The sequence below is a fragment of the Monodelphis domestica genome, chromosome 4 (genome assembly GCF_027887165.1).
Source record: "Monodelphis domestica isolate mMonDom1 chromosome 4, mMonDom1.pri, whole genome shotgun sequence".
NCBI lineage: Eukaryota > Metazoa > Chordata > Mammalia > Didelphimorphia > Didelphidae > Monodelphis > Monodelphis domestica.
Window position 1 is genome coordinate 184,415,197 of NC_077230.1, and position 26,253 is coordinate 184,441,449.

At 36.6% G+C, this 26,253-nt stretch overlaps 1 protein-coding gene across 3 annotated transcripts in view; it reads left to right on the plus strand.

Annotated features, from left to right (window-relative positions):
* The window catches only part of MAP3K20 (mitogen-activated protein kinase kinase kinase 20), a 219,745-nt gene extending 204,218 nt beyond the window's left edge, over positions 1-15,527 (plus strand). For all 3 annotated transcript variants that reach the window (XM_007494388.3, XM_056794010.1, XM_001368122.4), the window contains exons 17-20: positions 583-699; positions 1,985-2,059; positions 3,995-4,145; positions 14,420-15,527. In XM_007494388.3, the coding sequence (XP_007494450.1) occupies positions 583-699; positions 1,985-2,059; positions 3,995-4,145; positions 14,420-15,135 (1,059 nt within the window). In that variant the 3' untranslated portion in view covers positions 15,136-15,527. The remainder of the gene's footprint in view (positions 1-582; positions 700-1,984; positions 2,060-3,994; positions 4,146-14,419) is intronic.
* Positions 15,528-26,253: the final 10,726 nt, after the last annotated feature.

Below are 26,253 nucleotides of genomic sequence, written 5' to 3' on the forward strand. Positions count from 1 at the left end.
TTAAAATCAGTAAATTTCCAATTGTACTATTCTTGATTATGTTCCATAAAAGCTTATCTCAACACGCTAAGAAAATACATTTCAGGTGAAGTCCTATGAAAATAGGTTTTCCAATTCCAACATGGAATATTAAAAATCCTTTGGAATAAATTAATTTTCTTAAATTATGAAATATCCAAGCCAAGAAATATATCTTCTAACTAACAGAGGTGCTAAAAGAACTTTTGGATCAAAATCTGTGCTATCATTCTAATTTTATTTCATATATGAGAAGATTTAGACCCATTGAAGTAAGGTAACTTACCCAAGATCACACGGGTATCGTAGACAGCAGAGCAGAGATTCAAACCAAACTTGCAATTCCAAATCCTGTATTCTTTCCACAACCCCAGAAAGTTATTCAATGGTATTTCATTACTGAACAGGGCACTGTGGGGTGGGGTGGAGAGATGGCATGCAGAGAAGTACGTTTTCTATAATGTTATATTGCTACACTCAGAATAACTCCTGGGTTTTAATACATTGAGCTTTAGGGGGAGGAGGGAACTTCCTAAAATTCTTTAATTTTGTTTTTAATTCCAGGACTGCAAGTGGAAAATGTATATGGAGATGGATGGGGATGAAATTGCGATAACCTACATAAAGGATGTGACATTCAACACTAACCTACCTGATGTAGAGACTTTAAAGATGACAAAGGTAGGGCTCTATTTACAGCTTAAAAGCTTTTATGAATTCATGGATATCAAACAAAGACATTAAAATACTCCAGCAGTGCGCTTTTGTGCCTGTCGAAGCCCATATAAGCTCAGACTCAAGCTGATTGTTAAAAGGCACATTTTATTTAGCAGATTGGGATCAGAATAGTTTTTTGTTAAAATCCCACTTATGCTGCATGAACAAGAAAGCAGTGCAGAAAAGAAATAATTTAAAATTTTTCTTTTCTGACTTCCATGTTTCCTTATCCTTAGTCTGCTAATTACAACATTTAAAGGAGAAGAAAACACTAACAATAAAAACGTTAAGCTCAAATATGGGGTCTTTTTAAACTTTAAAAAAAAACTTGGAAAGAGCACCGTCTTGTAATCCTTCTTTAGTCTTCCCTAAAAGTCCAGAAATACAGATATTTATGAGGAAGTACAGTAAACTTGGATAAATCCTTAGTGAATCAGGCCTCCCTGGACTCAATCCTACTAGTTTAGTGTTTGAGAAGAATATTTCCTTATCATTTTGTCACAGTTCCTATGCAAAACACAATAAAATGTCACAAAATGCTGAATAATGCAGTGCTATACATAGCAGCTAAATGGCACTCTGGACCTATATAGTTACGAAGATCCGAGTTCAAGTCCTGATTCAGACACTTAGCAGCTGTTTGATGCCAGACAAGCCACTCAACTTCTTTCTTCAGTTTCCTCAGCTATAAAATGAGGATAATGATAGCACCAATCTCCCAGAGCCATTGAAAGAACCAAATATAATATTTGTAAAGCATCTAGCACAGTATATAGCCACATATGTGGTGCTATTTCAATGGTAGATATTATTTTCATTATTATTATTAATCAATCGGCATTCATTCACTCAGGAAACATTTATCAAGCATGTATTATGTGCCAGGCACTCTGCTAGGTACTAGGGATACAAAGAAACCAAAGATAATTCCTGCCCTCAAGGCGTTTACAGTCTAATGGTTTTATGTTACACACCTATTGTATAGTAGGAACTGGGGCTACAAAGATAAAAGCAAAAGTCTCTATCTGTGGGAATCTAATAGCTAATGGAAGAGAAAAAGTATTTATTAAATAAATATGTACAAAACATTCAAAATAAATATAAATTTAGTGTGGGAAGTAATCCAGATTAGAATCTGATGGATACAGCCTACTATTCAATAGGAAAAGTAGTTTGATAGGTCATTCCACCAAAAAAAAAAAGAAATAAAAGTAAAATCTGTTACAATTATAAACTATTATCTTTTCAGCCGCCATTTGTAATGGAAAAGTGGATTGTGGGAATCCTTCCAAATCAGACTGTTGAGTACATTGTAACATATGAGGTAAGTGTGGGAGAGAAAAGAAGAAAGAACTCTTTCAATATCCATTAATTAGCAGTTGTTTACTAAATGGCCATATGGTATATGATATATGTAATATTGGGTATCTATCAAAGAGTGATATATATTCTCTGTCTTCAGGGTGCCTATAGATTATTAAGGGAGTCTGAATCAAAAGAAAGAGACAAATATAATTAATACAAAGACATTTTGATGAAGATAAAAGGGTTGAAATGGCAGGTTGGCAAAGGCAGGTAAGGTTAGATAATGTACTGTCCTTTGAGTTCTATTTTCCAGTAGTAGGTTTTTACAAAGTGAAGGAAGTTTGACAGCCCATTCCAGGCTGTAAGTCATGAGTTGCCTACATCTTAATGATGTTTTTGTAATCCAGTGTTTGTTCTATGATTTGGTTTGGGACTTTATTCTTGGAAATCAGTCTCAGGGTGAATCAAAATCTGGAAAAACTGGCACACAGACATATCCTTCTAATCCCCACTGCTGAGGAGGCTGAAACTGGTGAATCCTTGAGCTGCAGTGGGGTTAAAACTGTTAGGGTGTCCACACTAAGTCAGGCACCAATATAGTGAGCCCATGTGAGTGGAGGGAGAGGGAAGACCCAAACTGCTTATTCTTCACCCAATCCATATCAGAAATGGAGCAAGTCAAAGCTGCCATGGTGATCCCACTGGTATCAGGCCTGTGATTCACTTCTGTACTTCCATCTACAGGAGATGGGAAGACCTAGTCACAAATAAACTGGTGAACAGTACCCAAACTCACCTAGTACTGATTTTCATTAGGGATCCAAATTGCAATTGAAGATTCATCTTTCTGGTGACTAAAGATTCATGCCCCTTAGCTAGAATTCACCCTATATCATTGTTGGAGTACCTCAAGGTTGCTTGATGAGCATTAAACGTGAACAAACAGGCACTTTCCACCTAAAAGCTCTCCTGCCTAGACTGTGACGATCTTAATGATCCCACTTTCTAGCAATGTGGCCCTAGGTAAGTCACAACCCCCATTGGCTAACCCTTACCACTTTTCTGCATTAGAACCATTATTCATTCTAAGATGGAAGGTAAGGGTTTTAAAAAAAATAAAACTTAATGATCTTTCCACAAATAAGAAATCTTTTCCAGTCATTGGATTTTCAAGTTTTCGTAACAAAGTCTCTTTTCCTTACTTAGTAATTGAGACCAAATAATATTCATCTACTCTACCTCTCATTTCTTATAAACTCTAGGAGGGACACAATTTCCTCCCACTTTTTGATAAACTCCATCCCCTCTTTCTTAGTATTTGTCAATATATCATCATTTCAACAGATTTATTTTCAACCCATTATAGCTCTTAAGCCTATAATTTTCTTTGCATTGATGAAAGATTCCAAAGAAGACATCTTTATTCTCTGTGGACCTCTGTGGAGGTGTGCTTATTTACATCAGTAAAGGGTGGTTAGTTTCAGACCTTAGAGGCCATCTAGTTACACCATATCTGAACAAGAATCCTTTTTATAACATTCCCAATAAGCCTTTGCTTCAATTCAAGGTCTCCATCTTGGCCAGGGGAAGGTCAAGTGAAGAGTTCAATAGGAAGAGAGCCCTTATCTCCCAAGGCAGGCCATTCTGCCTTTGGCTAACTCTTTGGGTGCAAAGTATTTTCACTCTTGTGGTTAAAAAAGGGAAGGAAAGCAGAAGAGGAGCCTTAAACCATCCTTTTAAACCAATAAGATGCTAGAATGGGGGAGAGGAGGAAGGAGGAACACTAAACTAAAACTGAATAGAAATTTCCTACTTGATGCCTATATGGTTGTCCTAAAAGGAAAAATTCAGTGGCAAGACATTTTTGCTTTTTTTCTGTCTAATTGTATAATCTTGCTTTGTATGTATTTGTTGGATTTTGCTTTTGTCATGTCCTTGTTTGTTTTTTAAACAGAGTGATGTTAGATCTCCAAAAAGTAGCAAACATATCCATTCAATTCAATGGAGCAAAACGAAACCTGAAGATGAAGTAAAGGCAGTAAGGCTTGTCATTCAGACATTACTCGTCAACTCGGAGGGCAATGCTGGAAGCAGATCGAACTCAAGTAAGTTAGTATTTGTAAACTAAATGACTGGAGTATGATGGAAGGCCCAGAAAGGAATATATCATAGCTAGGATCACAGATTGAAAACTGAAAGGATCCTTAGAGATCATCTAGCCAGTTTCCCTCCCATACTCTCTTTCATTGTACAGATGAGAAACTGAGGATCAGGGAGGTCAAATGATTTTTCCTAAGATCACTCAGGGAGTGAATAGCAGAGCTGAGATTCAAACCCCAATCTTCTGACTCCCAATCTAGCACTTTCTGCTCTGTACCATGGAAATTTGAGATAAAGTCTCTCAGCTCTGCCCTTTTACTACCTGTATGACCTTGGGGAAGTCACAGTACCACTGCAGGACTCTAGTTTACAATTTGTAAAATGAGAGGATATAGCTGGCTCATCTCTAAGCATCTTTCCAATTTTAGAATCCTAAGAGTCTGATTTATGTGGGAATTTATGCATGTGGACAATAACAATGCTATATATAAACACAAATATGCTTTTTAAGGTAGGGGTGAGGGCAGCTAATTAGCTGAGTAAAATGAGAGCCAGTTCTAGAGACAGGAGATTCTGGGTCCAAATCTGGCCTCAGATACTTCTTAGCTATGTGACCCCAGACACTGCCTACTTCTTACCTCTCTTCTGCCTTAGAACCAATACATAGTATTAATCCTAAACCAGAAGGTCTTTTTTTAAAAAGAAAAAGACTTTTTAAAAAGAGAGAGAAAGAAAAGGAGGGAGAGAGAAAAGTAGTGTAGTCTAATGGATAGACAGCTAGGCTTGACACATAGAAGACACTGAGTAACATTTATTGATTGATTTTGATTGATTAAAGCCCAACAGAGCTATAGTCAAGTCCCCCCTCTGAAACATTATTGCCTGTGTGACTCTGGGGAAATTATTTAACCTCTCAGTGCTTTGAGCAACTTTTTAAGGCTGGAAGTCACAGAAAAGATGCAAGTGGGCTTTGGAAAAAGAAGTTTCCTCAGCATGAATTACCTGAGCTAGACAACAAAGTGGTACTGGGCCTGGAACCAGGGAAACCTGAATTCAAATTCTGCCTCAGGTGGTAGCAATGTGACCCTGGGCAAGCTATTTGCCTCAGTTTCCTCACCTGCAAAACGGGAGTCACAATAGCATCTACCTCACAAGGTTTTGTGAGAACTAAGTGAGAAACTATTTTAAAGTGCTTAACACAGGGTCTGGCACATAGTAGGTTTTTAATAAATGCATATTCCCTTGCCCCTCCCCTATACCAATGAAATCATAGATCTAAATCCTTTCCTTGTAACTCAAAGCTTCCTTATAACCGAGCAGATAGAACACTGGACTTGGGAGGCAAGAAAAATCTAAGTTCAGACATTACCTGTGATACTTACTAGCTCTATGACCAGGGGTTTACTAGCTCTATGACCAGGGGCCTCAGTTTTCTTACCTATAAAATGGGAATAATAATATCTATAGAAATAAGATGTTTGTATTAGCACCTTCAAACTTTAAAAAGCTTAATAACTGTCCATTCTTATTTTCTAACATATTTATCCAATATAAAAAATAAAGAGAGTAATGATACACACTTGTTCAAAATCTATCAATACAAGCATTAAATGAAAAATAATAAATAGTCATAAAGGCATCATAATTAAATTGCACTAATTAGCCAAACAAATAGGGAATTGTGGATTTTAAAGTGCCAGGAAAATTAGATGTTATCCAACCCCCTTGTTTTTCCAGAGTAAATAGAGGCCAATGAAAGAAAGAAAAATGATTTGCTAGATAACATGCAGCTAATAAGGAGAATAACGGATTTGGGATCTAAATCCTCTAACTTCAAATCAAGTATTCACTAAACTACAGTGGGCTGCTACTTTGTGGAAACTAGCATGAAAACCATGATAGCCCTTAACAAAAACTATAATTTAAAAGTCTTCTGTAAAATACTTACATATATGATGTATTTATGCTATACATGCACAAGCATGAATATGTATTTCAAAATACAAGCCATTCTTTTGACTCACAAAATGTTTCCTAGGTTTTATTGTCATATCAATATCCAATACAAAAATCCATCACCATTTTTTAATGTTTATTGGAAAATTCACCTGGAACATCAATACAACCAGTTAAACTTATTTAATAACTATTTACAATGAAATTAATTTCAGTGCCTGAATTAGCATGACTTTTTTCAATCACTCAAATTCTAATCAGGAATCATGTTTGTTTTCATTCATTTTGTCCTCCTTTCTGGTTGTAGAATGTATAATCCATTCTTGAGTCTATTCTTAAGTCTACTTTTTTGTTTTCCTTTATTTCATAGAGATCTTTACAGATTTCTTTGTATATCCTGATTATCTCAATTTCATCATACTGATTCATTACATACATTACCACAATATGTTTAACAATTCTCTTAATTGTTGGATATTTGGGTTGTTTCCAGGATTTTTGCCATTACATGAAATGCTACTATGGAACTCCTGGTACCAATAACTTTTCCTTGTTTCGATAATGCTTTCAAGGTTTATTCCCAATAAAAGAATTATTAGGTCAAAGAGTATGATCATTTTGTAACCTTTACTGTGTCTAAAACAACCTCATTAGTCTTAATTTCTACTACTGAGTGCCATTGACAAGAAAAGGAAAAGATATGAAGGAAAAGAGGAAGACTTAATGAGTAAAATGGAAATGGAAAAATGAGGGAGAAGATAAAGGGGAGAAGAAGAGATATGTTTGAGATAGTGAAGTAGTGGGTGGTAACATCTATGTAAAGTGTATGGAGGCTTAGAAAGAACAAGGATATGGAATGGACCTAAGGAACTCTGAAATTAAGTGATCCTTACGAAGGAGGTCATAATAAAAAATGATCAGATACTGTCTTCTAACTAAATGTGTGACGCCCTCTTCTCTCCCATCAGGCAAACCATTAGCCTAATTTTAGGTCATAGCCCTTAGACTGTGAGCTCTTTGAGAGCCAGGACTACCTCATAATTTTCTTAGTATCCCCAGAGCTTAGCACGGTGCCCTGCACATAATAGGCATTTAATAAATATTAACTGATTTACCTATTGATTGATATGACCATCTTTTAGACTTCTTATCTCAGTATCTTCTTTTTAATATACTTGCCTTTAAAAAAAATATATATATATATATATATATATTGTAAACCTTAAAATTTCTTAGACTTGTGAATGTTGGAAATTTCCCCATTGGGAAATTTCATACTGGAAAAAATTTCCTACTGATAGTAAGAACTCTATTGGAATGTGAAACCCCTTGGCATGGGAGGATCCTTCTCCTCCCTACTTAAGACTACTTTAGGACAGAAACCTTTTGCTAAACAATGGAAAGGGTTTTAACCTATGCTTAAGCATAGAACAGGAAGTTCTTTGAGTCATGATTGATTTTAGAATTGATACAATAGAGATACTTGGAATGACAGAACCAGGTCTTGGAAAATACAATATCCACCCTACTTAGAGTAACAGGATTTAGGAAGGGCTGCAGCAAAGATCAAGATTTAATTATTTGAGAATATGACGTTCAACAGACATGTGCAAAGCCACAGACCTCTGGGTGGTCCTGGGTTAAACTAGAGCCACCATTGGCACAGGGGAGGCATCGACAGTGATTGGTAGATGTGAGAACTGAGGGGAGGGAACTTAGATGGTTGCCTTAAAGATAGCGGGGTCTGAGGACAGAGAGAGGAGAGTTTTTTGCTCTGAGAAGTTTTGCTCTGAGGAGGTTTTGCTCTGAGAGGTTTTGCTCTGAAGGAGTCTGGAGGTGGAGGCCCCTGAGACTGTTTCTCCATTTTGGTCACGTGAGTGATAGGGACTGATCTCTTTTCTTTGCCTCAGCTATCTAAGGGCTTGGGCCTTTGGCCCAGCCTAAGGAGAGGGGGTATTTAAGTCCTATTCCCTTCTCTCCCCTTTCTCTTTCTCTCTCTCTCTCTCTCTCTCTCTCTCTCTCTCTCTCTCTCTCTCTCTCTCTCTCTAATACCTTTCTTCCTCCTGTTTGTAATTAAAACTCCATAAAAGGTTGACTGCTGACTTGAGTTTTCATTTAGGAATTACATAGCTGAATTCCTTGGCGACCTTAAATTAATATATATCAGTCCTTTAAGGTGATTTTGATATCACAATATATATATATATATATACATATATATATATGTTATTTTATTTTTTTAACCCTTACCTTCCATCTTAGAATCAATACTGTATATTGGTTCTAAGGCAGATGAGTGATAAGGGCTAGGCAGTGGGCATTAAGTGACTTGCCCAGGGTCTCACAGCTAGAAAATATCTGAGCCCAGATTTGAAACCAAGATCTCCCATCTCTGGGCCTAGCTTTCAACCCACTGAGCCACCCAGCTACCCCCTAATCCTTACCTTTTAATCAATACTCTTTATTGGTTCCAAGGCAGAAGAGCAATGAGGTCTAGGCAATGAGAGTTTAAGTGACTTGCCCAGGGTCATACAGCTAGGAAGTGTCTGAGACCAAATTTGAACCCAAGACTTCCCATCTCCAGACCTGGCTCTCTTATCCACTGAACCATCTAGCAAGTCTTTTGAGGAAAGCATCTCAATTCTCAGTGTAAAGACAGGAACTTTGTGTAATCTACTTCCTTCTCACTGAGATCATTCAGAGTGAATCCATCCTCAGTGAGATTAAACAGAGAAATTATGGAAGTGAAGGCAGCATTTAATAGAGGATATAATGCAACAGAATTAAAAGTGATGGAGATTAACTCAGTCACTTTCTGTACCTAAAAGAAAAACATACTTTAACCATTGCAAGGATTACATCCTGTTCTTGAAACATTTAGGCAAGTACTATATACATACACATGTGTGTGTTTAGGCATGCATATATGCATATATTAATGAATTTGATATATTTATTCAGTATTTTGAAACCTTAAGAAACATAGTTTCTGAGTTATTAAAAAAGCATAATCCATATTGGCTTTTTTTAGACAATCATATGAACCCATCCTAAAAAATAAGTTATTTCAAAACATGTATGTAAAAAAGGCCTTATCTTGGCTAGGAAAATTTATATTTGACACACACACACACACACACACTTCTTGTGCCTTAATTTTACTTTTTAATTCAAAGACTTTTCCCACATGTTAAGGAAACCTATATGTAGATTCCACTAAAGGAAGCTAAAGAGGCATTCTGCTTATAGGATCAAATACTTCATATAAGGGAAAAGGAGACATTTTAAAACACTACAAGCATGTGTGGGCTTAAGAGAAAATTGCCCTAATTAGTCAAGATCCCATAAATAAAGATATTCATTAAACAAGCCAGTTCATACAAGAATGAAGAAATATTGAGACATCCACAATAAATGATATCGAGTGCTTCTCTACTTGTCCGTTAGAGCCAAGACATTTTCATGATATAGGTTGGTTATTTCATGGAGACAGGCAGGCAGGCAGACAGACAGATAGATGGACAGAGACAGAGATAGACAGATTATAGATGATAGAAACAGAATCAGAGACAGATAAATACAAGTATATATGTTTATTATAGATAGTTTTTACTTGGGAGGAGGAAAATATTGGTAAAAAGTACAGGTATCCCTATCAGTATCTAAATATAGGCATGAATATATAGATTCCTATAAACAAGCACACAGGTACATAAACAAATTCCTGTACAAATGTTTTATTCATGATTTGCCACTGAATGACCAACAGCAGAAAAAATTCTAATTTTTCCCAATTCCTTACTTTAGAACAGAAAGTCAACTCAGAGTTCTTGAAATAGGTGTGAGGGTTTTTTGTTTGTTTGTTTGTTTGTTTGTTTTCACTTTAAAAACAGGCAACTTCCAAAGCTTCTATTGATAAGTTCAGTTACCCATTTTTACTTTGTTAAATTTCCCTTCAGGGAAGGGATATGCTGCAACCTGTTCAGAGAATCAGTTTTCAAATTTTCAGTGTAAGAATTTACAACTTGGAAATTGGCAAAACCTACAAACCAGGGTTGGATTTATTGTACTGTTAATTGTCTAAACTTAAGAAAGGGACTGAGAAAATGTTAACTGTACCATGTGCATGCATTCTTAGAGAATCCCTCATTAAACATTTACCAGTACATCCCTGCTTTAGTTGAAGAAGTTATAGAATTTAAGAGCAGTCTGGCTCTAGAAATTCCTTGTTCTCAAACATTCATGATGTGATTTAATTAATGTTATAAGAAAATTAAAAGTTTCTTTTGCAGTGTCTTGATAAAATAAAAACAGAATAAAGACAAATAATATACTTAGCAATATCTGAAATGATATATCCTCTATCCTAAGGTGAATTGAATAATACCTTGAGAGAAGCAGATAGCAGGCTAGATATTAAAAGAACTGGTTTCTGGTAACAATCCTATTTACTAGATGAGTGATTTTGGCCAAGACACTAAGAGCCTCAGTTTCCCCATTAGCAAAAAGAGGGGGCTAAGGGGGCAGCTAGGTGGCCCAGTGGATTGAGAAGTAGGCACAGACAGGAGATCCTGGGGTCAAATTTAGCCTCAGATCCTTCCCACCTATGTGAACCTGGGCAAGTCACATGACTCCCATTGCCTATCCCTTCCCACTCTTCTGCCTTGGAACCAATTCACAGTATTGATTCTAAGATAGAAGATAAAGGTTTAAAAAAAAAAGACAGGATTGGATTAAATAATCTCTAAGATTGCTTTTAAATCCTTGACTATATGAATCTTTGAGACATTAAGAAAGTTACCCTGTCTGAAATATGTTTCTTCTTCTACAAAATGGTAATTGTAGCATGTGCACAACCTATTGCCCAGGGTCAAATGAAATCCATATTTAAAGCACTTTATTACCATAAAATGATGTGTGCAGAAATAAGATGATGTTATAGTATATACAAATCCTGAAGACTTTCTTCAGAGTATACCACCAGTTAAATAAATAGAGATTGGACAGAGAGATAGACAGATAATACAGATAGAGACAGATGATAGATAGTTGAATGAATGAGATTACATTTTTATCTTCCCTCTAAAAAAAATACATCACAAAGTGATTTATGAAGCTAAAAGTTCAAACCTTCTCTGAATATCCATTAGTAGGGTTTTACCAAAGTAATTTCTACTGAAAAAGAAATGTTCTATTTGTATTTCAAATTTTGAAATACAAGCCCAATTTTCATTTCACTTAGAAGTGTTTTTTTTTTTTAATTTTATCAACAACACCTATATAAACTTGCTCCCTTAACCCCTGGAGTCTTATGCCCTCCTCCCAAGATTAGTTAACAAGTAACATTATCCACATTTTAAGGGTAAGGGCGGAAAAGTGGGGAGGTAGTGTAATAACTAGGCAATGACACCAAAGCCAAGGCAGGTTGGGATAATGAGCCCCCACTCCAGAGTTCTCTGCCTTTGTTTGCTCACCAAGAAGGATACAAGAGTTATTTTCTGTATAATGAACAAAGGCTACAGCACATGCCTGAATTTGTTTTTCTTTCTTCCTTAGCATACAGGTAAGAGAAGAATCATCGAGTTGAAACTTATAAAAATTATCTGGGTGAGACCCCAGGATGAAATGTCTTCTTTATACACAAATAACAGAAACCCTATGGTTCCAACAGTCTGGCTAAGAAGATATAGGAAGACATGATAGATTTTTCTCTAGAGCTGAGTTTTCCAAAAGCCAAGAATAGGCTGAGTGATGGGTGGAATCAGTCATGACAAGCAGGGAGATCTCTGGAATGCTGGGCACTGTCTTGTAGACATTAATCCAAGGAAGAAAAGAAATCTCAGGAATGAATTCTTTTCTTACTCAATTGAAAAAAAAATAGCTGGAAGGAATGTTTCTTTTAGAATCAGAATATCTTAACAAAAGGAAAGTATGGCATTAAGTACAGTACAGAAAGTGGTTTTTCTTGCCCATTCCCAACCACAGGAACATAGCTTAGCTTCATACAGGCTTCCCCTGAGGTATTTTTTTTTCCCTAGTATATTCTCACTTACCACTATGAGGAGTCCTTAAACCACCTAAGGGGGAAGGTCACAGAAGTTCTAACAGTTTCCAAAGATAAGATATAGACCATTTGCCCTTTCAAAAAAAATCAGGAACAAATGTAAGGCAAGTGCTTCGTTATTTCCAAGCCAGTTTTGACCTTTCTATAGGAGATATCCTACAAACTCAGCATCTCAGGGGAATGGTCCCTGGCTATACTTTGAGAATTGACTAAAAAGAAAAAATAGAAGCAAGTTTTGTTCCTAACCTAAGTTCAATGAATGAATTCATCCGCAAGTTCTTACTTGACTAGTTCCCATGCTGGGTGCTATAGGGAAGAGTCCCTTCCCTCAATGAATTTAAATGTTAATTGAGGAGACATGGAGCATATGGAACAACTGTAGAACAATACCAGGCAATGTATAATTAAATCCTCAGATTTATGGTTTCTAGAAGACTATAAAGTTTTAACTATTCTTTGAAGATATTAACCTACTTATTTCAGGGTGCAGCTAGGTGATACAACAGATAGAACACTAGGCTGAATGAAAGGCTCATCCTCCAGGAAAATCTGACCTCAAATACTTTCTGCCTAAGTGATCCTGGGCAAATCACTTCACCCTGTTTGCCTCAGTTTCTTTATCTGTAAAATGAGCTGGAGAAAGAAATGGCAAACCACTCCAGTTTCTCTGTCAGGAAAACCCCACATGGGGTCACTAAGAGTCAGACATCACTGAAAAATTACTAAACAGCCACAATTGATTGTACAGTTTAAGAGCGGATTTTTCAAGGTGATACAAGGAATTAGTGGTGGAACCAAACTAGATTTCCTGACTTCCAAAACTGTCTCATATTTCCTTTTCTAATTGTTACAGGAAATCAGAAAAGACAAAGATCAAATACAGGGCTGGAGTCATTAGTAAATGAACCAAAGAGGTAGCATTTCAGCTGGAACTTGAAGAATAAATGGAAAGTATGGGAGAGAAGGAATGGGGAGCACTATAAGTAGAAAGAAATAGTACCTCAGACTATCTAAAGTCCTAACAAAAGAATGAAGACCATGTAACATGTGACCTTCATTCTGAGATTTTTTTTTAACCAAACCTATCATTTCATGAGTCTATTGAGCTCTCAAAGAGGAATTTCCTTTACTAATGCAGATAAGCACCTTTATTGCAACTTATAATTGTAGAGAGTTGCCTGGAAATAGCAAGAAGTTAAATGACTTACCCAGGATCCTACAGCTATCATGTGCCAATAGCAGGTATTGCACCTAGTTCTTTCTGACTTCACTGTGTCATGACATCTACTAGGTCCCAACAACAGAAATTAAATGTAAGCAAGGAAATTGCAGAAAAGCATCTAGCTGTACTCAATAATTTAAAGGTGGTAGAATCCAAAGGACTATATCCCAGGATAGTGAAAGACTATAGGTATAATTGTTGGAGATCTTCTAAAAAACCCATGGAGCTTGGGAAAGATGCTTAAAGTCTACAGATGATCTAGTTTTGCTTCAGTCGGTAACATCTTCATATTAGAGGCTAATGAGCTCAACATTGCTTTATAACTGAAAACAAAAATCTAGAATGACTTATTAAAGGGATGGCTTTTTACAACTCAAGCCAGCTTGAGTTCAAGTACAAGCCAGGCCAGACTAACAAAATTTCCTTTTTAGAAGAAGTATTAGGTATAGCTAGGAGACTCAATGGATTAAGAACCAGGCTGAGAATTGGGAGGACCTAAGTTCAAATCTAACCTCAGACATATCCTAGCTGTGTGAACTAGGACAAGTCACTTGACCTCCATTGCCTAGCCCTTATCACTTGTCTGCCTTGGAGTCAATACACAGTATTGATTCCAAGACAGAAGTTAGGAGGGAAATACCTTAGGATAGTAAAGGATTTCAGTAAGAGATCCTTTTAGACAAGATAGACATTATGGAATAGATAGTTCAGAACTATTCGAATGGATAGATCTACTGAATCATAACTAATGAAGCCATTTCAGTTAGGAATGACGTCAATAGAGGATTTCTACAGATAATTCTGGTCAAGATGTTGACCAGTGAAAGAATGATCAAATTTATATTATCATATTTACAGATCACAAAAAGTTGGGAAAAATAGCTAACATATTACATGATAGAATGTATATTCAAAAAAATGCCACCAAACTGTAACACTGAATCAAATGTAACAAGATGAAATTGTGTAATAATTCTTATACATCAGGAATGTAGCATTGCAGTAGCTTACAAGTCTCAATTCTGTTTCTTTTGCAGATACAGATTGCCAGTGGTTAAATACCCTGAGAATGCGGCAAATTGCTTCCAACCCTTCTTCCTTTCAACGTTCTCAGAGCAATCCGATTACTGCTGGGTCACAGTTCTTGCCTTTCCTTCATAACCAAACTTCTTATGCTGCGGCTGTCCAGAGAACACAGGCACCCATTAAGTATTACCAGATTACACCTATAAATCATTCCCGAAGTTCATCTCCTACTCAATACGGATTGACTAAAAACTTCTCTTCACTGCATCTAAACTCCAGGGACAGTGGTATTTCTAGCATTAATTCTGATACCTCTTCTGACAGGGGTCAGTATTCGGGGAGAAGCAGGAATAAATCTAATAGAGGAAGTGTATCTCTTAATTCTTCCCCCAAGGGAAGATACAGTGGGAAAAGTCAACACTCTGCTCCTTCAGCAGAAAGGTACTCTGGGAAATTCTTTAGAGTCTCTCAATCGGTGCTCAGTCCACATCAGTCACTAGACTCTAGAAAGAGCCCAAATAACCTCCACCAACCTAGGACAATCCCAGGGATGCCTGTGAACACTGGGGACACTGCAAATGACTCAAAAGCAAACGAAGATGAGAGCAAAGTTAATGAAGGTGGATGGACAAAAGTAGAATATCGCAAAAAGCCTCACCGGCCTGTTCCTGTCAAAACTAATAAAGAAAGGGCTAGAGGAGCCTATCGAGGCCGGAGAAATTTTTGATGCATAGTTAGCTAATTTTATTTTCTAAACAGAGTTTTTGTGATGGATTTTGCTAGGGTGGTGCCTTCAACTGGACTTTTATTTAAAACCTCAACAGTCAAGGGAAAAGGGAATGGGGTACCACTTCTTCCAGAGATGGTGGTCAAATGGAGAACAGATCTGAAGTTCTCAGTCTCTAAGCATGGTTCTCATTGGGGAAGGGAAAGGGTTAGAGAGATGTGGAGAGTTTCTGGTTTGAAGATCAAGGAGAATTTTTCATTCTATTTTTTTTTCTGGATTAACATTTGCTATTCAGAAGAAAAAATGCCATTTTTTGCCCCTTCTATTAAAAAAAATCAAATTACTTTGAAAATACTTGTACTCTCATTAAAGTTTTATCAGTATTTATTTTAGAGAGATATCTGTGTTTTTATTATGTTATGGACAGAACTGCAAACTGGGTTTGACCTGCCTGCATAAAGAAAGGTCACCACCTTACATAATCCTCATACATCAGAAAATAAAGGTTTAAATCACTCAGGATAATTGGATGTTTCTTTTCTTCCAGGCTCCAAACTAACAAATCCTTTCTTTTGAATATTATTTTCTGCATTTTACCAAAGTGGGAAGTGTCGGGAACACCATGATGAGACTTTTCAAAATGTAGGGAATTTCAGACATAAAAGAAAACAGACCGGAAGCAGAGCAGCAAAGTCACAAGCTTGGAAGCTGAGAAATTTAAAATTATCAACATCCTTGTTTGAGCAAGACAGTAAATACCAGCCTTGTAGCAACAAGACTGAAAGCAGCTGGGGGTAGAGGGTGGAGTGCATGGGTGGAGTGTGGGGGTGGGAGGAAGCTTCCCAATGGAGAGTTACAGAGTACTCACATCATTCTTAACATTTGATAACCCGGAGAAGCCTGTGGAATAAACTAGTATTGATTCCCAGATAGTCTTGGCTCCCATTCAGAAATCAGAAACCCAGAATTAAGTGTCCTTTGGTCTGCATAGGTTTCTTAATGCTTCATAGAAATCTCAATGGCATGCTGCTCAGGCTTATGGAGTTGTTTTCTTTTAATAGCAACCAGTCAGCATCCACACAAGTATTCCCAGAGTAGCGGTCCTGTGGCACTTGAGCATTTGGGGCCCCAGGAAGAGAATTCTATGCTGAGCTTCCTACACTTTGTTCAGAGATAAGGTGAGGAGCATTAAGATGAAGACTATAGGAAATCCTACCTATATTCGTGGAGGAAGCTGTCAACCTAATTTACCTTGACTTAGCAATGTGACTGCTAACATTTTATTTGTAGTTATTGGTATTCATAATGAGAAGTTCAGGAAATAAAATAAATAGAGCTAGATGAGTTAGATATATAGAATACAGAGAAGCATAGTAAAAATAACCTTCACTCTGGAGCCAAAGGATCTGGGTTCAGATCTCTCCTCTGTCACAACTTATGTCACCTTGGACAAATTTGAATCTCTCTGTCTTTAGTTGCCTAGAGTGATAAATTGGACACTATAGCCTCTAAAGTCTCTTCTAGCTCTAGATCTATGATCCCATTAAATGAATTATATAACCTCCTGCGGCTCAAGTCTCCTTATCTATAAAAAGGAATGAATGATTGAATTAGACGACCTTTGAGATCCTTTTCAATTCTAGCTCTAGGCTTGAAAGAAAGTATAATAATCCACAGATTCAGGTTATGATGGTACAGTAGATTCACTTCTGCTCCTATGCAAGTGATAAGATGACTCTCCCCCTCCCTCTCATGCCTTTGCACAAGCTGGCCAACATCTGTAAAGATTAAAATTTAAGAATATGGGGAGACTTAGGCAGGTAGAAATTAGTTTCTCTCTGCAAGAAGACCGCCTGCTCCAAAACGGAAGTCCAAAAAGAGCCAAGAGAGCCTTCAAAAGCCTTTGAATCAGCTTAAATACCTCCTCGATCTCGGCCCAGGTGAGATTACAAGGCATTCTGGGGAAGTGGAGCAAAGGCTCATGGGGATTGTAGTCCTGTATTCGAGTCTATTTTTTACACATCCATGCTTCGGACCTCCACTCCTCACTCCTCTGTTAGACACTTCAACTTCTTTCAAGGATCAACTCTTGTGCCAGCTCTTAAGGAAAGTTTTTCCTGAACACCCAAATGGTTAGGGCTCACTTCCTATTTCTTGCTTCCTTACATATTTTATAGCCTGCCATCCCCAAAGAAAATGTGAACTTTGAGGACAGGAACTATTTCCCCTTATTTTGTCTTTGTATTTGTAGCACCCAGAACATGTCTTGCATGTAGTAGCTACTTAATAAATATGCTTGTTAGATTGAATTGATAAACTTAAAAATTAAAATCAACAAATATTTATTAAATATGTGGTATGTGTAAAATGTTGTAGTAGATACAGACTTGCGGCTCCTGTCCCAAAGCCCATTGATGTGGAACTCTCTTATTATTGGTGGAGATGAAGAAGAGCTCCTGGCTTTGAGACAAGGGTTATGCAAAGAAAAATAGCAGAATCATTTCCTTCAAAGAGCTTATGATCTACCTGGGCTGGGGGAGTGGAGGAAATTGATGCCTACACTAATAAGTAGAATGTTGATGTCAGTCAATATACATTTTTTAAGTGCCTATTGTGTGACACTCACCATGCTAAGTACTGTACAAAAGTTAAGTGCTATACAAAGACAAAGCACTATACATAGGAGCAACAGACACAAAAACTCAGAAAAGTAGAGGATGGAAAGATCACTTTCAATTGGAGAGATAAGGGAAGGCTTAACAAAGGAATGTGCACCCCACCTGGGCTTTGCAATTTTCTGTCCAATTCTTCCATCTAACCTCATTTATGTTTCTCTTGGCCAAGATACTAGAGTGGTTTTCTGTTTCCTTCTCCAAGTCATTTTACAGATGAGGAAACTGAGGCAAACAATGTTAAATTACTTGTCCAGGGTCACACAGCTATTGTCAACTTAGAATCTAGAAACAGAAATCTTGAGATCTTGAGAATCCTGAATCTGTAGCAGCATGAGGTCTGAAGACCTCAAGTTTGACCTTGTCATATGAGAATTTATCCAGGGAAATCCCAGACTCAGAGTTTCAAACTAACAATAAACCTTAAAGAACTTTAGGTGGAGCCAGAAGACTCAATCAGATGTTAAGTACCCTTTTTGTCCTAGTCGGTTTTCCTATTGTATCCAAGTCCTTTCTCAGGTAGCCTCACCCTTGACTGGATCTTTCCCTTTTGTGTCCATTGTAAGGCATCAGCCTCCCCGTGATTAATCCTCCTCATTTCTTGGTAGCCACTGTAAAACCAATCACCTATACTCCTGTCCTAAGTTTCCCAAGAGGTATATAAGTTTCCCAATTTTCATGGTTTCTTGGAGTTGTCATCTAGTGTGGTGGAACTCCCAGGGATTGGTAGCCAGAGCCCTCAACTCTGTGTTATTTTGGGTGTGTGACTCTGTGGGGAGGCCTAAAGATTGTATCGTATCCTTCTCCTGATTAAATACTTGGTTTCTCTAATTTAATGTTTAATTTAATAACTAGTTAATAGGTCTGTATATTTTTTCCAGTTCAACACCAGCAAGTTTTGAACTCAAGAAGATGTTTTCCTAACTCCAGGCCCAGTACTCTCTGCTGTGCCACCTAACTGCCCTGTATGAAGAAATGTAATTTAATTCAAATGTTTATTGACTTAATATGTGAAGTTCTAAGAATAAAAAAGAAAAATAAACAAAAGTCTCTACCTTTAAGTCCTAGAGCAGAGTGTCAACTGTGATTGGTAGACAAAGAATTAGGGGAAAGGACAGGAAGTGAGTCAAGAGAAAATGTCTTTAAAAGGGAGTGACAACTTCCTGAAAGGAGTTCAACCCTTCATGCTTTTGAGGCTGGTAAAAAGGGACAGAAGGGTCTGCTGACTGGAACTGAGACCCCGTTCCTTTAGACTGACACTTGGTAAGTGAAAAGCTGACTCTTAACTGCTGGATATTCAGAAGAGACTAACCTCAGGAGAGACCTATCCTCTTGAGAGAGATTCGCTGCATCCACAGGGCCTTGGCTACAAGGGCCAAGGCCCCTTTAGTTAAGAACTAACTCTCCCTGCCCAGGGGCTGGGAGTAAATTACTTGGTGTTTAGGCTAGATATCTTACCTCAACCTCTCACTTCTTACTTCACTCTTTCTACAAATTGTAAAGAAATTGTAAAGAAATCTCTTTAGAATTAATTAAATTCCTGGGGACCACAGTCTTAAACATTCAAGTCCAACTCTTCAAAAATTAACCCCATTTCCCCTTTACATAATGGACTTATACTTTCTTGGGAAAGACAACCTGAACAGATACAAGATTCTAAGAGAAAGGAATAGTTCACATCTGTTTTTATCTTCAGTGGCAAACAAAATACTATGTGGAGTGAGAAATTGGTGTGTTATTCTAAACTTATTAAAAGTTGTTAATATTTAAACATTAGTGTCCTCCCTACCCCCACCCAGTTCCCATTATTAACAAAGCTTTGCAGCTTTAAGGGAGCTTGCCTGGGAATTGCCTCAGGCAGTTCAGGTGATAGTCTTAGACCCTGAGGTACTCATGAAAAAATCTTAAGTACCAATCTTGAGTACCCTTTTGTCATAGAAGACTCTCCTATTGTATCTTTGTAGCCCCTCCTAGATAATCCAGTCCTGAAGTGAGCTACTTCCCTCCTTCTACCTGTCTCCAACTTCCTATTCATTTCTTTAAAATATTGATTTTTTAAATATATTCATTGTGAAGCTATTCTCCAGTCTGGGGATTCTCCTATAAGAAAGGGATTTTTTCTGTGAATTTTTGGGCATTTGTCTTGGGTCACAATTTCAGACAGTTCCCCACATTTTCTCTGTAATCCATAAGGGCATCTGTAGTGGGTCTTCAATCTGAGACAATAGCCCCTCTCCCCATCTCTCTCTCAATAAAGCCTTATATTTTAAATGATTGATATCCACAGTTATATATATATATTTTAATGAGTGGTAAAAGAGGGTGAACTTTGTCCCCTCAATTTCTATCCAACACAGTACTTAGCAGCACATGGAAGCCAGTTAATAAATGCTTGTTAATTGACTTATTCTACCAGGGAAACAATGTGTATATTGTAAAAGGGAATTCTTTGTTCTCTTTGAGTTTACACCTGTGAAAGGGAATCCTTCATTCTCTTTGCTTAGTTGGAGCTAACACTTTGGTTAGCAATATCTTAAGTACCACTACTTAGTACCTCACTACATTGTGAAGACTGGATTAAGTCCTTTGTCTACCTTTTGATTGAATCAACAAAAGTTTGAACTAGGTGGAGGAGCTTACAAACCACTTAGAGAATTCACACCCTCAGAAATTCAATCAGCCAGGAATCTGTGATCCTTTTGATGAGTATTCACCCCTCCAGAATGTGAGAACTAGTTCCCACAAACACAGCCCCCTGGGCAGTGCTAGACAATTTGGAAGCTGTGATTGGCCCCTGTGAAGAGGGTCAGGGACAAAAAGCCACAATAAAAAGCCCTGAATTTCTGGGGTTAAGTTAACTCCAAGAATGAAGTCGGTTTCAAGGAGTTAGACTTCAAAAGGGAAGTCAACTTCAAGAAGAAGATTGGCTCAAGGAAGAAATTCAGCCTCAGGAATCACCTTCAGCTTGAGTCATTATTTTGACCTGCCTCTTGGAGGAAACTTGAGTGAGTGAATAGCTGGCTTTCCCTTCCTGTCTTCTGGAGTTTAATGCTGGTTGAAGATCAACAAGTCCTGGATGAGTTGAGCACCAGAGCAATATTTAGTTAGATAGGCTAAAGTCTTCTCTACCCTTTTGTATTTCTTTACTTTTACTCTTTCCACCTCTTTTGTAAATAAAAGCTATTAAAGGTCATTTTGACATTGAGCAATAACACTTTGAATTGGCAACTACCATATTATTTATAATTTTCAAATATTTTAATCAAACATTAAAATTTAATTCTTACAATACTGATTAATATCCATGAAATATATACAAAAAGGTTTAAGTAGGGGAAGGAGTCAAACACTAAAAACTAGGGAGTAGGAAAAATCTCCTTAAAGGAGAGGGAACCTAAACTATGATCTGAAAGACATTAAGAATTCTGTGCATACACAGTTAGTAATCATAACATTGAATGTGAATGGTGTAAAGGTTAAATTTAATGGTTGGACACAGTTTATTTACCAAAATAGAGGAGAAACAATAAAGTAGAAAAATGTGAAAGAGATTAGAGAAAATACATATACTAGTCCTCAGCCAGGAGGGCTGGTAGTGAGTAATCTCATGACCTCTTCCGAGATGAAAGCTAGTCTCTTACAAAACTAGAAAGGGAGTAGGCCTTTTCACTCACCCAACCAAGTAGTCCAGGAGTCAGAGTCTAAGTTGAAGTCAGGATCCATGATGCAGTCTCCAGTGAGTTTCCCTCAAAGACTATCTCCAGGAGATACTCTCCATGAGCACCAGCCTCTCAGAAGAAGGATTTTTGTGATTTTTATGGTGGCTTCCTATCCCTGCCCCTCTTCACAGGGGCCAATCACAGTTTCCAAAATTGTTACACCTCTGAGTTCTCATCTGTGGATTCATACATTTTTGAGTGTGTGAACTCTTAAAAGAATTCAAAAGTTTCTAGCTTCTTGAATTAGAAAAAAAGAGTGGAGCTTTTCCAAGTATTTTGCTGACTTCTTACTTCTAAAGGTGTTAACTCACCTCCTAGGAGTAAGAGTTTGTGGACTTCCCTTATTTTAGAATTAAGTATGGGTGTATTTGGTTTTTGTTGAATAATTCAAAAGTAGACAAAGGAGAGTTAATTCTTTCTTCAATCTAGTGAGGTACTAAGTAAGGATACTTAAGTTATTGTTATTCCAAAGTGTTAACTCCAACTAGACAAAGAGAACAAAGGATTCCCTTTTCATAAGTGCAAACTCAGAATAGTCAAAGAGAACGAAGAATTTCCTTTCACAATGGGATGAACTGACCCATTAAATGGAAGCAGATAGCAGAGTGGATTAAAAACCAGAACCCTACTATATGTTGTTTACAAGAAACATTTTTGAGGCAGGGTAACACACAGAGATTCAAGGTAAAAAGCTGGAGCAGAATTTATTATGCATCATCTAAAGTAAAAAAAAAAAAAGCAGAAATAGTAATCATGATACCAGGCAAAGCTAATGTAGAAATTGATCTGATTAAAAGAGATAAGTAAGGAAATTAAGTTCTATTAAAGGATACTATAAACAATGAAGTAATATCATTACTAAACATTTATGCACTAAATGGCATAGCATCTAGATTTCTAAAGAAAAAATTAAAGGAGCTCAAGGAAAAAAATGTATAGTAAGACTATATTAGCGAGGGATCTCAACTTTCCCCTTTCAGAACTAGACAAATTGAACCAAAAAATAAATAAGAAAGAAGTAAGGGAAGTGAATGAAATGCTAGAAAAATTGGAGTTAATAGATATATGGAGAAAACTGAATAGGAATAAAAAGGAATATACCTTCTCAGGAGTACATGGTACATATACAAAGATTGACCATATGCTAGGACATAGAAATATTGCAAACAAATGCAATGCAAATGAAAAGCAGACATAATAAATGCAACTCATAATCATAATGTGATAAAAATTATATTTAACAAGGGTCCATGGAAAGACAAATTTAAAATTAATTGGAAACTAAATAATCTAATTCTTCAAAATTGGTGTCAAAAAAGAAATCAGAGAAACAATTATGGACTTTTGTCAACTTGAAATCTGGAGACTCCAAGTTTGTCCCTGTCCATTGAGAACTCACCATGAGGGAAGTTCCAGATTCACACATTTCAGACAGAACAATAGACTTTTAGGTAGACCTAAATCAAATGTTAAGTACCCTTTTATCCCAGTAGTTTCTCCCACTATATCAGGGTACTCTCTGGGTAGCCCAGCCTTTGGCTATATCTTTCCCTTTTGTATTCTTAGTAAAGTATCAGGCTCTCTCTAATAATCCTGTCTTGGACTTCTCATTTCCTTATAGCCATGGTAATGCCGATCATACTTCCCTGTCTTTAGGAGAAATCATCTACATACAGTGATATGTCCCCGGAGCCCAAGGGTATTGACTCTATATAGTTTTTGGTGCTTTGCTCTGTGATAGTGGCCAATTACTGGACCTATCTCTTTCCTGATTAAAGACTTGATTTTTCTGACTACTTTAGTAGTTCTGTGTCATTTCCAAGTTAACCCTTCATTAAAGAGAATGACAATGAGGAGACATCATATCAAAACCTATGGGATATAGCCAAAGCAATACTCAGGGGAAATTTTATATCTCTGACTGCCTGTAGCAACCAAATTGAGAGGGAGGAGATCAGGCTTTGCAACTTAAAAAATTGGAAAACGAACAAGTTAAAAATCCCCAGAGAAAAACTAAATTGGGAATCCTAAAATCTTAAGGAAAAATTAATAAAATTGAAAGTAAAAGAACTATCAAACTAATAAATAAGATTAGGAGCTAGTACTTTGAAAAAACAAAATAGATAAAGTACTGGTTACTCTAATAAAAAAGGAAGAAAAGAATCAAATTAACAGTATCAAAAATGAAAAGTGTGATCTCACCTCTAATGAAGAGGAAAGTAATTATTAAGAACTATTTTGCCTAATTATATGGCAAATAAATATAACAATCTAGGTGAAATGGGTAAATATTTATAAAAATATAAATTGCCTAGATTAATAAAAGAGGAAATAGAATACTTAAATAATCCCATCTCAGAAAAAGAAATTGAACAAGTCATCAAGGAACTTCCTAAGAAAAAATTCCCAGGGTCAGATGGATTCACAAGTGAATTTTATGAAACATTTAACAAAAAACAAATCCCAATATTATATAAATTATTTGATAAAATAAACAAAGAAGAAATCTTACCAAATTCTTTTTGGCACACAAATATGGTATTGATTCCAAAGCTGGTCAGACCAAAAACAGAGAAAGAAAACTATAGAGCAATCTCCTTAATGAACATAGATACAAAAATCTTAAATAAAATACTAGCAAAAAGACAATAGGATTGTCTTATCACAAGGATTATCCACTATGACCAAGTGGGATTTTTACCAGGAATGCAATACTAATATTAGGGAAACTATCCACATAATTGTTACCATATCAATAATCAACCTAACAGAGATCACATGATTATCTCAAAAGATGTAGGAAAAAACCTATGACAAAATGCAGCTCCCATTCCTATCGAAAACACTAGACAGTGAGGAATAGAAGGGCCATTCCTCAAAATAATAAACAATATATATTTAAAACCATCTTCAATGGGGACAAGGTAGAAGCCTTCCCAATAAAATCAGGAGTGAAACAAGGATGTCCATTATCACCTCTATTATTTAACATTGTATTAGAAATGCTAGTAGTACCAAGACAAACACAGTAATTATACGAACACAGACCTACATAACTGGGAAAATATTAATTGCTCATGGATAGGATGAGCTAACATAATAAAAATGACAATCCTACCCAAATTAATCTACTTATTCAGTGCCATACCTATCAAACTACCAAAAAACTATTTTATAAAATTAGAAAAAATTATAACAAAGTCCATCTGGAAAAACAAGAGATTGAGAATGTCAAGGAAAACAATGGGGGGAAAAATGAAGGATGGGGGCCTAACAATACCAGATCTTAAACTGTACTATAAAGCAGTGATCATCAAAACAATATGGTACTGGCTAAAAGACAGAAGAATGGATCAATGGAATAGACTAGGACTAAATGATCTCAGCAAATTAATGTTCAATAAACCCAAAGACCCCAGCTTTGGGGATAAGAATTTGCTATTTGACAAAAACTGCTAGATAAATTGGAAAACAGTATGGGGAAAATTAAGTATAGTTCAACATCTTACACCCTATACCAAGATAAATTCAAAATGGGTAAATGAGTTAAATATAAAGAGTGAAACCATAAATAAATTAGATGATAGAATAGTATATCTGTCAGATCTGTTGGAAAGGAAGGAATTTAAGACCAAGCAAGAGATAGAAAACATTTCAAAATGTAAAATGAATGACTTTAATTATATAAAATTAAAAAGGTTTTGTACAAACAAAACCAATGCAATCAAAATGAGACGGAAAGCTACAAATTGGGAGAACATTTTATAATAAAACTCGGACAAAGTTTTAACTTCTCAAATATATAAGGAACTAAGTCAAATCTATGGGAAAAAAAAATCAAGACATTCCCCAATCAAGAAATGGTCAAGGGACATAAACAGACAGATTTCACATTATGAAATCAAAATTATCAATAATCACATGAAAAAATGTTCTAAATCCCTTCTGAATAGAGAAATGCAATGTAAAACAACTCTGAGGTACCACCATACACCTAGCAGCCTGGCCAATATGGCAGCAAATGAAAGTGATAAATGTTGGAGGGGATGTGGCAAAATTGGGAAACTAATACACTGCTGGTAGAGTTGTGAATTGGTCCAACCATTCTGGAGGGCAATTTGGAATTATGCCCAAAGGGCATTAAAAGACTGCCTGCCCTTTGATGCAACCATATCCCTGCTGGGTTTGTACCCCAAAGAGATAAAAGGAAAAAGACTTGTACAAAAATATTTATAGACTCACTCTTTGTGGTGTCAAAAAATTGGAAAATGAGGTGGTATCCATTGATTGGGGAGTGACTGAACAAATTGCAATATCTGATGGTGATGGAATACTATTGTGCTGAAAGGAATGCTGCACTGGAGGAATTCCATGTGAACTGGAAAGACCTCCAGAAATTGATGAAGAGAAAGAGGAACAGAACCAGGAAAACATTGTACACAGAGACTGATCCATTGTGGCATAATTGAATGTAATGGACTTTTCTACCAGCAGCAATGCAATGGCCCAGGACAATCCAGAGGAACTTATGAGAAAGAACTCTATCCACATCCCAAGAAGGAACTGTGGAAGCAGAAACACAGAAAACAACAACAACAACAAAAACATATGATTGATTATGTAGTTTAATGGGGATATGATTGGGGTTTTGATGTTAAAGGATTCAAATATGAATAACAGGAATAACAGGAAATAGGTTTTGAAAAATGATACATGTATAACCCAGT